This window comes from Coturnix japonica, unplaced genomic scaffold (assembly GCF_054131305.1).
Source record: "Coturnix japonica strain WE unplaced genomic scaffold, WE-NBRP24 Scf075, whole genome shotgun sequence".
NCBI classification, from domain to species: Eukaryota; Metazoa; Chordata; class Aves; order Galliformes; family Phasianidae; genus Coturnix; species Coturnix japonica.
This window is the reverse complement of record NW_028188978.1, coordinates 11120-26029: the sequence shown is the minus strand read 5'-3', so window position 1 is coordinate 26029 and position 14910 is coordinate 11120. Positions and strand designations below refer to the sequence as shown.

At 53.6% G+C, this 14910-nt stretch overlaps 1 protein-coding gene across 4 annotated transcripts; it reads left to right on the top strand.

The window, feature by feature from the left end:
* Positions 1–268: 268 nt before the first annotated feature.
* GTSF1 (gametocyte specific factor 1) lies at positions 269–3789 on the top strand. 4 transcript variants are annotated; one of them, XR_014941373.1, is made up of 7 exons: positions 269–430; positions 1632–1758; positions 1851–1940; positions 2017–2092; positions 2177–2365; positions 3231–3295; positions 3748–3789. XR_014941373.1 is itself a non-coding variant. In XM_032441094.2 (6 exons), the coding sequence occupies exons 1-5, from the start codon at positions 338–340 to the stop codon at positions 2328–2330; spliced, it is 540 nt and encodes a 179-aa protein (XP_032296985.1). In that variant the 5' UTR covers positions 269–337; the 3' UTR covers positions 2331–2365; positions 3748–3789. The 4 variants fall into 4 exon arrangements, 2 of the variants coding, with proteins under 2 accessions (XP_032296985.1, XP_085390263.1); XR_014941374.1 differs by having other exon boundaries at positions 2820–3295; XM_032441094.2 differs by lacking the exon at positions 3231–3295.
* Positions 3790–14910: the final 11121 nt, after the last annotated feature.

Genomic DNA, 14910 nt, shown 5'->3' with positions numbered 1-14910 from the left:
AGGGCCCACATTACCCCACACAGGGCCCCATAACACAGCCTAGAGCCTATAAAACCCCACCTAGGACTATATAACGCCCTTCAGGCCCACATTACACCCTATAGATTCACAGAACACCCTCCATTGCCTACACAGCACTACTCAGAACCCTATAATCCCTAAAAACCCTAAAACGACCCCAAAACGCCTCGGCGGAAGTTAGGCCGCGTTGCCATGGCGACCCCGGCGGCGGAAGTGAAGCCGCACAGGCTGCGGCGGAAGTTAGGCCGCGTTGCCATGGCGATGAGTGGGGCCGTTCGGTGGCCGGTAGGAGCTCGCGGAGCCTGACGAGTTTAAGATGGACCCGGAGGCGCTCGTCCAGTGTCCGTACGACAAAGCGCATCAGATCCGGGTGTCCCGGCTGCCGTATCACCTCGTCAAGTGCCAGCGGGTGAGCGGGGGGCCGAGAGGCTGTGTAGGCCCGTGTAGGCCCCTGTAGGCCCGTGTAGGCCTGTGTAGGTCTGTGTAGGCCCGTGTAGGCCTTTGTAGGCCCGTGTAGGTACGTGTAGAAACGTGTAGACCCGTGTAGGACCGTGTAGGTACGTGTAGAAACGTGTAGACCCGTGTAGGACCGTGTAGGTACGTGTAGAAACGTGTAGGCCCGTGTAGGTCTGTGTAGGTCTGTGTAAGCCTGTGTAGGTCCGTGTAGGTCTGTAGGTCTTTGTAGGTCCGTGTAGGCCCGTGTAGGTCTGTGTAGGCCCGTGTAGGCCCTGGTAGGCCCGTGTAGGCCTGTATAGGCCCATGTAGGCCCGTGTAGGTCTGTGTAAGCCTGTGTAGGCCCGTGTAGGTCTTTGTAGGTTCATGTAGGCCCGTGTAGGTACGTGTAGAAACGTGTAGGCCCATGTAGGTCTGTGTAGGCCTGTGTAGGCCCGTGTAGGTCTTTGTAGGCCCTTATAGGCCCGTGTAGGTTTGTGTAGGTCCATGTAGGCCCGTGTAGGTATGTGTAGTAACGTGTAGGCCCTTGTAGGTCTGTGTAGGTCTGTGTAAGCCTGTGTAGGTCCGTGTAGGTCTGTAGGCCTGTGTAGGCCCGTGTAGGTACGTGTAGAAATGTGTAGGCCTATGTAGGTCTGTGCAGGCCCGTGTAGATCTGTGTAGGTCTGTGTAGGCCCGTGTAGGTCTGTGTAGGTCTGTGTAGGTCTATGTAGGCCCGTGTAGGCCTTTGTAGGCCCTTGTAGACCCGTGTAGGTCCGTGTAGGCCTGTGTAGGTACATGTAGAAGCGTGTAGGCCCGTGTAGGTCTGTGCAAGCCTGTGTAAGTTTATGTAGATCCATGTAGGCCCATGTAGGTCTGTGTAGGTCCATGTAGACCCGTGGAGGTCCGTGTAGGCCCGTGTAGGTACGTGTAGAAACGTGTAGGCCTGTGTAGGTCTGTGTAGGCCTGTGTAGGTACGTGTAGAAATGTGTAGGCCCATGTAGGTCTGTGTAGGTCTGTGTAGGCCCGTGTAGGCCCATGTAGACCCTTGTAGGCCCGTGTAGGCCCATGTAGACCCGTGTAGGTCTGTGTTGACCCATGTAGGCCTGTGTAGGCTGGGCCCACCGGACCTACAGGCCTCCCTTCACTCTCAGCGCCTCCTCCTCCTTCTCTCCCCATAGAACAACCCGCAGGTAGCTCGCACCTTGGAGGTCTGCCCCTTTAACGCCAGGCACAGGCTGCCCCGGGCCGAGCTTCAGAGACACATCGCCTGCTGCCCCGACCAGCGGCAGCTCTTTGACTGCCACGGTACGAGACCACCCGGCCCCCAGCCGCCCCTCAGACCCCCCCTCACTCATATACACACACACACGTCCTTATTGTGCTCTCTGTGCCCTCAGTGTTATCTATGTGCGCCCGTGACCCAACAAAGCAGCCCAAGGTCCCCGTGGCCTGGCAGGCCCCACCGTGCCAAGAGGACTGGGAGGCAGGTGAGTGTCCATAGGGTGCCCCCCCACCCCACTGTGACCCCCATCAAGGCTGGCACGGCTCTGTCTCCATTTGCAGAGGTGGATGAGCTGGAGGAAGCTGCGCCGTTTATCCTTAACACCACAGCGGGTGACCTGCCCCTCCAAGGTGACAGGTAGGAACATGAGGGGCTCAGGGTGCCCCCCATCACCTGCTGCCCACCCTGACGCCCCTCATCGTGCCCCCCTTTCCCCCCCAGCACCGCTCTGACTGCGCCCCCAAAGTGGAGCCGAGATGTGGGTCGAGCTGCAGCAATAACAACAGGATATTTTATGGAGGGGCAGGACCAGCAGGAGAAGAACAGAGCAAAGAAGATGGTGGCACAACCCAGGTGGTGCCCAAATCCCCTTTAGGACCACAAGAAAAGCAAAGGCGGCACCTTTGCTCGGTATCTGCAGCGGGGAACGTTTGTAGCAATAGGTTTTAAAAACGTTTTGCAAATACGTGGCTTGTGAGTGTCATTGGGGGGGGGATGAAGGGGGGAGGAACTGCTTTGTATTGCTGATAGGGGGCAGCAGCAAAATGGGAACCGTGGTGGGTGGGGAAAGGGGGGTCCAGTAGGATGAGAGCTGATGGATGGGGATAAAGAGGATCCTGTGGTGTGAGCTTGTTATGGGTCCGGCTTCTTATGGGTCCAGCTTGTTGTGGGTCCAGCTTGTTGTGGGTCCAGCTTGTTGTGGGTCCAGCTTGTCCTTTGTCCCCTCACTGCTTGGCTGTGCTCTCAGCATGTTCCCTGCATTCTCCAGCTTGTGGCACAATCATTATGGGGTGGGGAGGTGGCAGCAGTTGCATTTTGGGGCCTGTCCGTGTCTCTATAACCCACATTATATCCCCATGGCCAGCCTGTGTTCCAGCACTGCCCCATAGAATCCCTGTGTCCCCATGTGTCTCCATAACCCACTGCCCCATAGAATCCCTGTGTCCCCATGTGTCTCCATACCCCCCTGCCCCATAGAATCCCTGTGTCCCCATGTGTCTCCATACCCCCCTGCCCCATAGAATCCCTGTGTCCCCATGTGTCTCCATAACCCACTGCCCCATAGAATCCCTGTGTCCCCATGTGTCTCCATACCCCCCTGCCCCATAGCATCCCTGTATGTGTCTACATACCCCCCTGCCCCATAGCATCCCTGTATGTGTCTCCATAACCCCCTGCCCCATAGCATCCCTGTGTCCCCATGTGTCTCCATACCCCCTTACCTGTACCCAGCCCCCCAGCCGTGTATCCCCATGTTCCCCATTACCCCCTTCAGCCTGAGGTGGGGACAGCACCAAAGAGGAGACCCAGAACCATCCAGCATGACCAAACCAGCTCCAGGTAACCCCAAAACCTCCATCTCCCCCCCACACCCCCTTCCCCCGCCTTATAGGGTCTGCTGCCCACCCTCTTAATGCACCAGATCCCCCTTTAAACCCCCATAGCGAACCAAACCCTTTCACATTGGACCAAAGGAAGCGATTTCAGCCTCGTGCCAATGGGTGCTGCCCAGATTTGGGGCTGTTTGGTTCTATTTTAATACCTCTTACACAATTTGGACACCATGTGCTCACGCTGCATCACCAGGGCACTCAGGACATGGGTTTCCCCACCCCAAAGCAGAGGAAAAGAAGGAGGGGGGGGGGGGGTGAAATAAGCCTCATTAACCCCCACCCTACACACGCCTATAGGGCTGTATCACCACCACGTCCCCTATGACACCACCCAGCTTTGGGTTTCCCTTTAACCCTCCTTTAATTCCCCCCCCTTTATTCTTCTCTTCCATCACACAGGATGTTCCCAGCCACGAAGACCCCACAAACCCCCCCCCCCCAACACTACAAGAAGGTGAGAAGAACCCGGAGGAGGCACCGGATTTGGGGCGGAATCCATTAGAAATGGGAATGTATGTGTCACAGCCCTGGCCTGGCTCCCACCCACCCCCAACACACATTTAACCCAATGCAGCCAGTTCAATAGAACCAAAAAAACAACGATGGGGACCCAGTTTGGGGGGAAATCCTGCTTTTCAGTTCATTGCGAGGTCAGATCTATCCTTCCCCATTTAGGGGGGGGGTTTATAAAGGGGGGGGGGGGGAGCAGGCGGGGTCTGGTCTGGGCAGAGCAGAGCAGTGAATCTGGTGTTGCAATTAATTCCTCTGTGTCCTGTGCCAGAATTGCAGCTGCAGGGAGGTTTTATTCCTCCAGTTATTAACTCCCTTTTTAATGCACATCTGGCCCGATCTGCACATCCTGGGCTCAGCCCATATGGGATCAGCTTTATTCCTTCCTCCATCTCCAACCATGAGGCTGAAACGTCGGCACTGAGCAGGATGAGCCCCGGCCTCCTCCCGTATCCACAGCAGGAGTTCAACCTGAGCTGCCTTTAAAGCCCTTTTTGATGTATAGGGGGGGGGTTTAAACCCCTTTTCTATGTTTAAGGGTGGTTTAAAACCCCTTTTCTATATTTAAGGGGGGTTTTAAACCCATTTTCTATGTTTAAGGGGGGGTTTTAAACCCCTTTTCTATGTTTAATGGTGGTTTAAAACCCCTTTTTAATGTTTAAGGGTGGGTTTAAACCCCTTTTTAATGTTTAAGGGTGGGTTTAAACCCCTTTTCTATGCTTAAGGGTGGGTTTAAAACCCCTTTCTTATGTTTAAGGGGGGGTTTTAAACCCCTTTTCAATGTTTAAGGGTGGTTTTAAACCCCTTTTTTATGTTTAAGGGTGGCTTTAAAACCCCTTTTTTATGTTTAAGGGGGGGTTTAAAACCACTTTTCTATGTCTAACAGGGGGTTTTAAACCACTTTTTTATGTTTAAGGGGGGATTTAAACCCCTTTTCTATGCTTAAGGGTGGTTTTAAACCCCTTTCTATGTTTAAGGGTGAGTTTAAACCCCTTTTCTATGCTTAAGGGTGGGTTTAAACCCCTTTTCTATGTTTAAGGGGGTTTTAAACCCCTTTTTTATGTATAAGGGGGGGTTAAACCCCTTTTCTATGTTTAAGGGGGGTTTTAAACCCCTTTTTTATGTTTAAGGGTGGCTTTAAAACCCCATTTCTATGTTTAAGGGGCTGTTTTAAACCCCTTTCTTATGTTTAAGGGGGTGGTTTAAACCCTTTTTCTATGTTTAAGGGGGTTTTAAACCCCTTTTCTATGTTTAAATGTGGGTTTAAACCCCTTTTCTATGTATAAGGGTGGTTTTAAACCCCTTTTCTATGTTTAAGGGGGGTATAAACCCCTTTTCTATGTTTAAGGGGGGTTTAAAACCCCTTTTTATGTATAAGTGGGGGGGTTTAAACCCCTTTTCTATGCTTAAGGGTGGCTTTAAACCCCCCTTTTATGCTTAAGGGGGTGTTTTAAACCCTTTTTCTATGTTTAAGGGGGGTTTTAAACCCCTTTTCTATGTTTAAGGGGGGGATTTAAACCCCTTTTCTATATTTAAGGGTGGGTTTAAACCCCTTTTTTATGTATAAGGGTGGCTTTAAAACCCCTTTTCTATGTTTAAGGGGTGTTTTAAACCCCTTTTCTATGTTTAAAGGGGGTTTTTTAAACCCGTTTTCTATGCTTAAAGGGGGGGTTTTAAACCCCTTTTCTATGTATAAGGGTGGGTTAAAACCCCTTTTCTATGTTTAAGGGGGTGTTTTAAACCCCTTTTTATCTTTAAGGGTGGGTTTAAACCCCCTTTTTATGCTTAAGGGGGGGGGGTTAAACCCCTTTTCTATGTTTAAGGGAGGTTTAAACCCCTTTTTTATGTTTAAGTGTGGCTTTAAAACCCCTTTTCTATGTTTAAGGGTGGGTTTAAACCCCTTTTTATGTTTAAATGTGGCTTTAACCCTCTGCTCATCCCCCCTACAAGCAGAATCAAGCCTCCCCCCTGTGTTCTATCCCCATTCCCCCATAGCTTTCTATATCCCCTCTCCCACCCCCATCTCTCCCCCTTCTCTCCCACCCCACAGGTGTAAATTCCAGCCCCGATCCCTCCTCGTTCTTCAAGGGTTAATTGGAATTTATGGCCTTTGTGCCTCCTTGTTTCAAACGCATCTGAACCGCTTCGGGTTTGCTCGACATCTCTCCCCTGTGGTTTTTTTGCACAGCAGTTTTATGTGTTTTTATGTGTTTTTTTATGTGTATTTTTGCTCATGGGGGTGGATCCAGTCGGGGTAGGTTGGAGGAAGGGGTTGTTTTGGGCCGGGCAATGAATGGGAAATGACGGGAGTGTCTCCCCCCCCCCCCCCCCCCATCCTATTTTTCCACCTATTTTGCCCCATTGAAAGCAATTGTGGAGTGATGCTGGGGGAACCACAGCACTCAACGTACAGCAGGGACCCAAATAGGGCACCCTGGGGTGCTCTAAGCCCATATGTGGGGTGATCTAATGTATGGGGTGCTCTAATCCCATGTATGGGGTGCTCTAATCCCATAATCCCATGTATGGGGTGCTCTGTTCCCATGTGTGGGGTGCTCTAATGTATGGGGTGCTCTAATCCCATGTATGGGGTGCTCTAATCCCATTTATGGGGTGCTCTAATCCCATAATCCCATGTATGGGGTGCTCTAATCCCATGTGTGGGGTGCTCTAATCCCACATATGGGGTGCTCTAATCCCATGTATGGGGTGCTCTAATCCCATGTATGGGATGCTGTAATATATGGGGTGCTCTAATCCCGTGTATGGGGTTCTCTAATCCATGTATGGGGTGCTCTAATCCCATAATCCCATGTATGGGGTGCTCTAATCCCATGTGTGGGGTGCTCTAATCCCACATATGGGGTGCTCTAATCCCATGTATGGGGTGCTCTGTTCTGATGTATGGGGTGCTCTGTTCCCATGTATGGGGTGCTCTAATCCCATGTGTGGGGTGCTGTAATATATGGGGTGCTCTAATCCATGTATGGGGTGCTCTAATCCCATGTATGGGGTGCTCTATTCCCATGTATGGGGTGTTCTAATCCCATAATCCCATGTATGGGGTGCTCTAATGTATGGGGTGCTCTAATCCATTTGTGGGGTGCTCTAATCCCATGTATGGGGTGCTCTAATCCCATAATCCCATGTATGGGGTGCTCTAATTCCATGTGTGGGTGCTCTAATATATGGGGTGCTCTAATCCCATGTATGGGGTGCTGTAATATATGGGGTGCTCTAATCCCATGTATTGGGTGCTCTAATGTATGGGGTGCTCTGTTCCCATGTATGGGGTGCTCTAATATATGGGGTGCTCTAATCCCATGTATGGGGTGCTCTAATGTATGGGGTGCTCTAATCCCATGTATGGGGTGCTCTAATCCCATAATCCCATATATGGGTTGCTCTGTTCCCATGTATGGGGTGCTCTAATCCCATGTGTGGGATGCTCTAATTCTGGGGTGCTCTATTCCCATATATGGGCTGCTCTAATGTATGGGGTGCTCTAATCCCATGTGTGGGTGCTCTAATGTATGGGGTGCTCTAATCCCATGTATGGGATGCTGTAATATATGGGGTGCTCTAATCCCATGTATGGGATGCTGTAATATATGGGGTGCTCTAATCCATGTATGGGGTGCTCTAATCCCATGTATGGGGTGCTCTAATCCCATGTGTGGGGTGCTCTAATCCCATAATCCCATGTATGGGGTGCTCTAATCCCATGTATGGGGTGCTCTAATCCATGTATGGGGTGCTCTAATCCCATGTATGGGGTGCTCTAATCCCATAATCCCATGTATGGGGTGCTCTAATCCCATGTATGGGGTGCTCTAATCCCACATATGGGGTGCTCTAATGTATGGGGTGCTCTGTTCTGATGTATGGGGTGCTCTGTTCCCATGTATGGGGTGCTCTAATCCCATGTATGGGGTGCTCTAATCCCATGTGTGGGGTGCTGTAATATATGGGGTGCTCTAATCCCATGTGTGGGGTGCTCTAATATATGGGGTGCTCTAATCCCATGTGTGGGGTGCTCTAATATATGGGGTGCTCTAATCCCATGTGTGGGGTGCTCTAATGTATGGGATGCTCTAATCCCATGTGTGGGGTGCTCTAATGTATGTGGTGCTCTAATCCCATGTATGGGGTTCTCTAATCCCATTTGTGGGGTGCTCTAATCCCATGTGCAGGGTGCTCTAAACCCATGTATGGGGTGCTTTCATGTATGGGGTGCTCTAATCCCATATGTGGGATGCTCTGTTCCCATGTATGGGGTGCTCTGTTCTGATGTATGGGGTGCTCTAATCCCATGTATGGGGTCCTCTAATCCCATATGTGGGGTGATCTAATGTATGGGGTGCTCTAATCCCATGTATGGGGTGCTCTAATGTATGGGGTGCTCTAATCCCATGTATGGGGTGCTCCAATCCCATGTATAGGGTGCTCTAATCCCATAATCCCATGTATGGGGTGCTCTAATCCCATGTGTGGGGTGATCTAATGTATGGGGTGCTCTAATCCCATGTATGGGGTGCTCTAATCTCATGTATGGGGTGCTCTAATCCCATAATCCCATGTATGGGGTGCTCTAATCCCATGTATGGGGTGCTCTAATCCCATGTATGGGGTGCTCTAATGTATGGGGTGCTCCAATCCCATGTATAGGGTGCTCTAATCCCATAATCCCATGTATGGGGTGCTCTAATCCATGTATGGGGTGCTCTAATATATGGGGTGCTCTAATCCCATGTATTGGATGCTTGTTTCTCGCCCCCCCCTGCAGACCCCCTGTCCCCCACCCCATGGCCTCAGTGGGGCTGTGGGATCCAGCAGCGCTCATTGACTTTGCCTTGTTGCTTTGACACCCCACAGCAAAGCAGCAGCTGCCCGTAGAGCATCGGATCAAGGCTGGTTTCCTCCTGCACACGCAATGAAATCACCCCTTGCACCTCCAGCATCACCTCTGCTCCTCAACCACCACTTCTGCTGCTGGAACAGCACTGCAAGAGTCTCATTTTCCCTTTGATTGAGTCCCAGCCGTCGAGGGCAGGAGGAGGTGGGGAGGAACCGTGAGGTTGGGGCTGAGTTTCAATGCCAGGAGCCAGCCCTGGGTGTGAGGATCCTATGGCAGGGTGGTTGGGATGGCTCCTATGTGTGTGTATGTGTGTGTATGTGTGTGTACTGTGTGTGTATTGTGTGTAAGGGGAGGTTTCCTGCACTAAGTCCGGATGTTTTTCCCGGTGCATGGAGGAATTGGGGGCTGAGCTGTTGTACCAGCCTTAGAAACACAAATATCTGCCACCATCATCATCCTCTGTGCTCTGTGACCATGTATGTGGAGCAGATGGAGCCTGTTGTGCTTTGCAGTGCAAGCAGTGGCTCTTTTGAGCTCAATTTTGGGCTGATTTCCTGCCTTTTTGGTGTTGCTTTATCCCCAGCCCCACTATAACCCTTAACCCTGAGCACTACAACCCACCTCAACCATCTCTCCCTGTTCTATGGGGCGATGGACAGGACCTGGAGCAGCACAAGGACCGAAGGGACATCAGCTGAGCCCCCCCCCCACCCAAAGGACCCCCATATGTGAGTACCAGGCCCTGCAGTGTGAGCTGCCATTAAACATCCCCCTTTGCCTTCACTCCCACCCATCTCCCTGCTGCGATTCAGCGGCGCCGTGTTGGGGAATAAAGCAAGAATTCCCCATCAAACTGCTGCTAAAAAAGGCAGGAAGGGGAGGAGGAGGAGGAGGAGGAGGAAGGAATGGCTGGTTCTTAGGGGCAAATGGCAGCAATGGGGCCATAAAGCAGCTCTGTGTGCCCCCACTGAAAGGCTGGGAGCCCTTTGAAGTCAATGGGTGTGAGATGCATCCCCTGTTTGCACAGCGTGAGGCTGAACCCAGGGGATCCCCAGCACTGATCCCTCCCCCTGCGGCTTCAGCTTCCCCTTTTACACTTGGTTTCCATCTCCATCAGCTCACACGGGGCTGTTAAGGAGATCCCAGCCCTGAGATCCCAGCCCTGAGATCCCAGCACTGAGATCCCAGCACTGAGATCCCAACACTGAGATCCCAGCACTGAGATCCCAACACTGAGATCCCAGCACTGAGATCCCAACACTGAGATCCCAGCCCTGAGATCCCAGCCCTGAGATCCCAGCACTGAGATCCCAGCACTGAGATCCCAGCACTGAGCTGGCTCAGCAGCTCTACCTGTCCCCATCCTGCAGCTGAAATCAGGGCTGGGGGCTTTTGTGCCGTTATATGCCCTTATATGTGCTTACAGCCCCATATAGGGGGTAATTGTGGGGTATCAAGGCTGGGTACTGCCTTCATTATGTGCCCTGCTGTGCTTACAGCCCCATATAGGGGGTAATTGGGGTATCAGGGGGTAATTGGGGTATCAGGGCTGGGGGCTGCCTTCATTATATGCCCTTCTATGTGCTTACAGCCTCACATAGGGGTCTATTTGGGTCCCTGCCCCATAGCTGTATGGCACAGCTGGGATGCTGAGCAGGGGTTTATTAGGGCAGCAGGGCTGGGTGGGGGGGGCAGCTCAGTGTCTGTGTCACCTCGTGGTGCTGAAGCTGAAGCTCGTGCCCTTGTGATGCCCCCCATGGAGCTGGTCTTATCACCATGTCTGGATGGGGGGGCTGCAATGGGGAGGGCTGATATATCCCAAAGGGGCCCTGAATGGGTTATGGGGGGGCACGAGGGCACAGCTGGCAGCCTATAGGTGTGTGTATGGACATAGGGCTGATGTTTGCACACTGTGTGTCCCTGTGCCCTATAGCTGTGTTAGGTGTGCTCTGCTCACATCCATACCCCTTCCTGAGCCCTATTCAGTGCCATACCCCTGCACCCACAACCCATATCCACATATCCACATCCCATATCCCATATCCATATATCCACATCCCATATCCACATATCCACATCCCATATCCCATATCCATATATACACAACCCGTATCCACATCCCTCCCTGTACTCACAACTAATATCCACATCCCATATCCACATATCCACATACCCACAACCCATATCCACAGCCCTCCCCATATCCACACCCCATATCCCATATCCACATATCCACATCCCACATCCCATATCCCATATCCATATATCCACATCCCATATCCCATATCCATATATCCACATCCCATATCCCATATCCCATATCCACATCCGATATCCCATATCCACATCCCATATCCATATATCCACAACCCATATCCACAGCCCTCCCTGCACCCACATCCCATATCCATATATCCACATGCCATATCCCATATCCACATTTCCACATCCCATATCCACATCCCATATCCACATATCCACATCCCATATCCCATATCCATATATCCACATCCCATATCCCATATGCATATATCCACATCCCATATCCATATATCCACATCCCATATCCACATATCCATATATTCACATCCCACAACCTATATCCACAGCCCTCCCTGCACCCACATCCCATATCCCATATCCATATATCCACATCCCATATCCACATATCCACTTCCCATATCCCATATCCATATATCCATATCCCATATCCCATATCCATACATCCACATCCCATATCCATATATCCACATCCCATATCCACATATCCATATATCCACATCCCATATTCCATATCCATATATCCACATCCCACATCCCATATCCACATATCTACATCCCATATCCCATATCCATATATCCACAACCCAGATCCACAGCCCTCCCTGCACCCACATCCCATATCCCATATCCATATACCCACATCCCATATCCATATATCCACATCCCATATCCCATATCCACATATCCACATCCCATATCCACATCCCATATCCCATATCCATATATCCACATCCCATATCCATATATCCACATCCCACATCCCATATCCATATATCCACATCCCATATCCATATACCCACATCCCATATCCCATGTCCATACATCCACATCCCATACCCACATACCCACAGCCCCCCCTGCCCCCACATCCCACACCCCCCACCATTCCCATTATCCCCCCAGTTTCTCCCCCCATTCCCACCCATGTCCCCCCCCATCCCCACGTCCCTCCCTGCCCCCCCCCCCCCCCCCTTTGCTGCCCCCCTTCCTGGCCCTATTCCTCCCCCCCCCGCCTGCAGCTCCAGTTCCATATTGGGAAGCTGCCCTGCACAGCGCTGGGCCCTTTGCCAGCCCTGGGATGGCTCCATTCCTTGCACCCCCGACACGTGTGTGTGCCCCCGGGGTCACCGAGCTCTGCCCTCCACCCCCCATTATAAAACACCCCCCACCCTAAAACACCCCCCCCCACCCTTGGGTGCCCCCTATGGGGATGTCCCCCCCCCCTCAGCCCACCCATCTCTCTCATCCCAGCCCCCCCAAACGCTGCTGTGCCCCAGCAAAGGGGGGTGGGGGGGGCAGGGGGTGACGTGGCCCCATAGCAGTCCCAGGCTATATAGGGGATGGTGGTGGTGGTGAGTCAGGCTTGGGGCCCCCCCCTGCCCCCCCCCCCCCCAGGCCCTGCAGTGACTCAGGGACGCCCTGGCCATACTTAGACAGGGGCACCCACACCCTGACCCATAGGCATCCCTGGGTGGGGCGGGGGGGGTCCTTTGTATGGGGGGGGGGGGTGTCCTTTGTATGGGGGGGGGGGGGGTATCCATAGGGTATCCATGGGGTGGGAGCTGTGGAGGTGGGGGGCTAAGGGGGGTCCTGGGGTTGGGGGTGGAGTATCCATAGGGTGTCTATGGGGTGGGAGCTGGGGGTCTAAGAGGGGTCCTGGGGGGGGGCCATGGGGTGTCCTTTGTGGGGGTGTTATCCATAGGGTGTCTATGGGATGGGAGCTGGGGGGCTGAGGGGGGGGGCCCATGGGGTGTTCTTTGTATGGGGGAGGATATCCATAGGGTGTCTATGGGATGGGAGCTGTGGAGGTGGGGGGCTAAGAGGGGTCCTGGGGGGGGGGCATGGGGTGTCCTTTGTATGGGGGGGGTATCCATAGGGTGTCTATGGGGTGGGAACTGGGGAGCTGGGGGGCTAAGACGGGTCCTGGGGTTGGGGGTGGGGCATCCATAGGGTGTCTATGGGGTGGGAGGTGGGGGGCTAAGGGGGGAATGAGGTGAGGATGTCCATTGTATGGGGGGGGATGTCCATAGGGTGTCTATGGGGTGGGAGCTGGGGAGGTGGGGGGCGATGGGGCTGCCAGAGGGGGGGTGTTCTGGGATTGGGGGGGTGGGTGGAAGGATGGGGGTCCCATAAGGATGGTGTCTATGGGGTGGGGGGCACCCAGGGCTGTCAGCCATGGGGTGATGGGCGCATAGAGATGGGACTATGGGGGTGTCCTGGGAATGGGGGGGGGCAGCGGGATCCCCTATAGGGACAGAGCAGGGGGGGGCACTGAGTGTGCACAGCGGGCCGGGCTCACAATGGGGCCGGGTGTGCAAAGGGGCAGGAAGGGGCTGCGGCGCCAGCATTGTTCAGAACCAGCCACGGAAACGGCCCCATTGTCCCCACGGGCACCGTGCCCGCGTGGGCACACGCACATTTACACACTCACTTACACACTTATTTACACACTTATTTACACACTCACCCCCCCTCGTGTGCAAACCCAGCACCCAAAGCTGGGCACAGCGCTGCGAGCGGCGCCCCATCCACCACACAGCGGGGGGGGGGGGGGGGGGGGGGCATCCCATCTCATAGGGCACAAAGGGACACCCCCATATCCCCCCCCACCCCATAACCCCCCTCACCCCATATCCCCCCCACCCTATATCCAACCCCATATCCCACCCCCCCTAATTCCGACCCCCAGCCCAGCTGTGCCGGCCGCCATTGCATCAGCGGCGCAGGAATGCGGCGGCCCCGCAGCAGCCGGCAGAGGCCCCGACCCCCCCCCCACCCCATAGCACAGCCCCCCTCCCACCCCATAGCACAGCCCCATTGCAGCCATATGGGATCGGCTCCAGCCCCATTGCCACCATTTCCTTCCCGGAAGCGGCTCCGGCTCCCCCCCCCCCCGGTGCAATGTCCCATTCACGTCCTGTGCCCCCACCCCACACTGCTGCCCCATATGGACACCCCCCCCCCCCCATGTCCCTTCATTGTCCCCATATTGTGTCCCCTGGGCTCTCAACCTCCTGCCCCACCCCCCCCAGTGTCCCATGTCCCATAGCCCCACGTCCCTATATCCTCATGTCCCATAGCCTCACATCCCATGTCCCCATATCCTAATGTCCCATAGTCCCATAGCCCCATGCCCCCATATCCCTATATCCTCATGTCCCCATGCCCCATAGCCACACAGCCCCATATCCCCATGTCCCTGTGTCGTATAACCCCATGTTCCCAAATCCCCATGTCCCATAGCCCCATATCCCTATATCTCCCTGTCTCATAACCCCATATCCCCATGTCCTCATATCCCCATGTCCCATAGCCCCATGTCCCCATATCCCTATGTCCCATGTCCCTATATCCCCATATCCCCGTATCCCCATGTCCGTATATCCCCATGTTCCTATACCCCCATGTCCCCATATCCCCATGTCCCATGTCCCCATATCCCCATGTCCCCATATCCCCCCCCCCATTCCCTCATTGCCCCCCCTTTTCTCCCCACTCCCCACCATCCCCATCCCACTGTGCTACCCCCATTCTCAGTGTCCCCATATCCCCACTATCCCCATATCCCATATCAGTCCCCATATCCCATATCAGTCCCCATATCCCCACTATCCCCTTATCCCTTATCAGTCCCGGTGTCCCACCCCCCCGGGGGAATCCCGTTGTTCCGTGTCCCCCTGGTGATTTCCTTCCCCCCCCCGGTCAATCCCCGTTCCCACTGTCCCCATATTATCCCACTATCCCCATATTATCCCATTGTCCTCGTTATCCTGTTGTCCCCCTATTATCCCGCTGTCCCCATATTATCCCATTGTCCCCCGTTATCCCGTTTTCCCTATTATCCCATTGTCCCCATTATCCCGTTGTCCTCGTTATCCCACTATCCCCATATTATCCCGTTGTCCCCATAT

Excerpts from the sequence above, each read along its gene's own strand:
- GTSF1 (XM_032441094.2), top strand. The coding sequence starts at position 338 with ATGGACCCGGAGGCGCTCGTCCAGTGTCCGTACGACAAAGCGCATCAG. Across the intron at positions 1,759-1,850 it reads GCAGCTCTTTGACTGCCACG|TGTTATCTATGTGCGCCCGT; the intron begins GTACGAGACCAC and ends CTGTGCCCTCAG. Across the intron at positions 1,941-2,016 it reads CCAAGAGGACTGGGAGGCAG|AGGTGGATGAGCTGGAGGAA; the intron begins GTGAGTGTCCAT and ends CTCCATTTGCAG.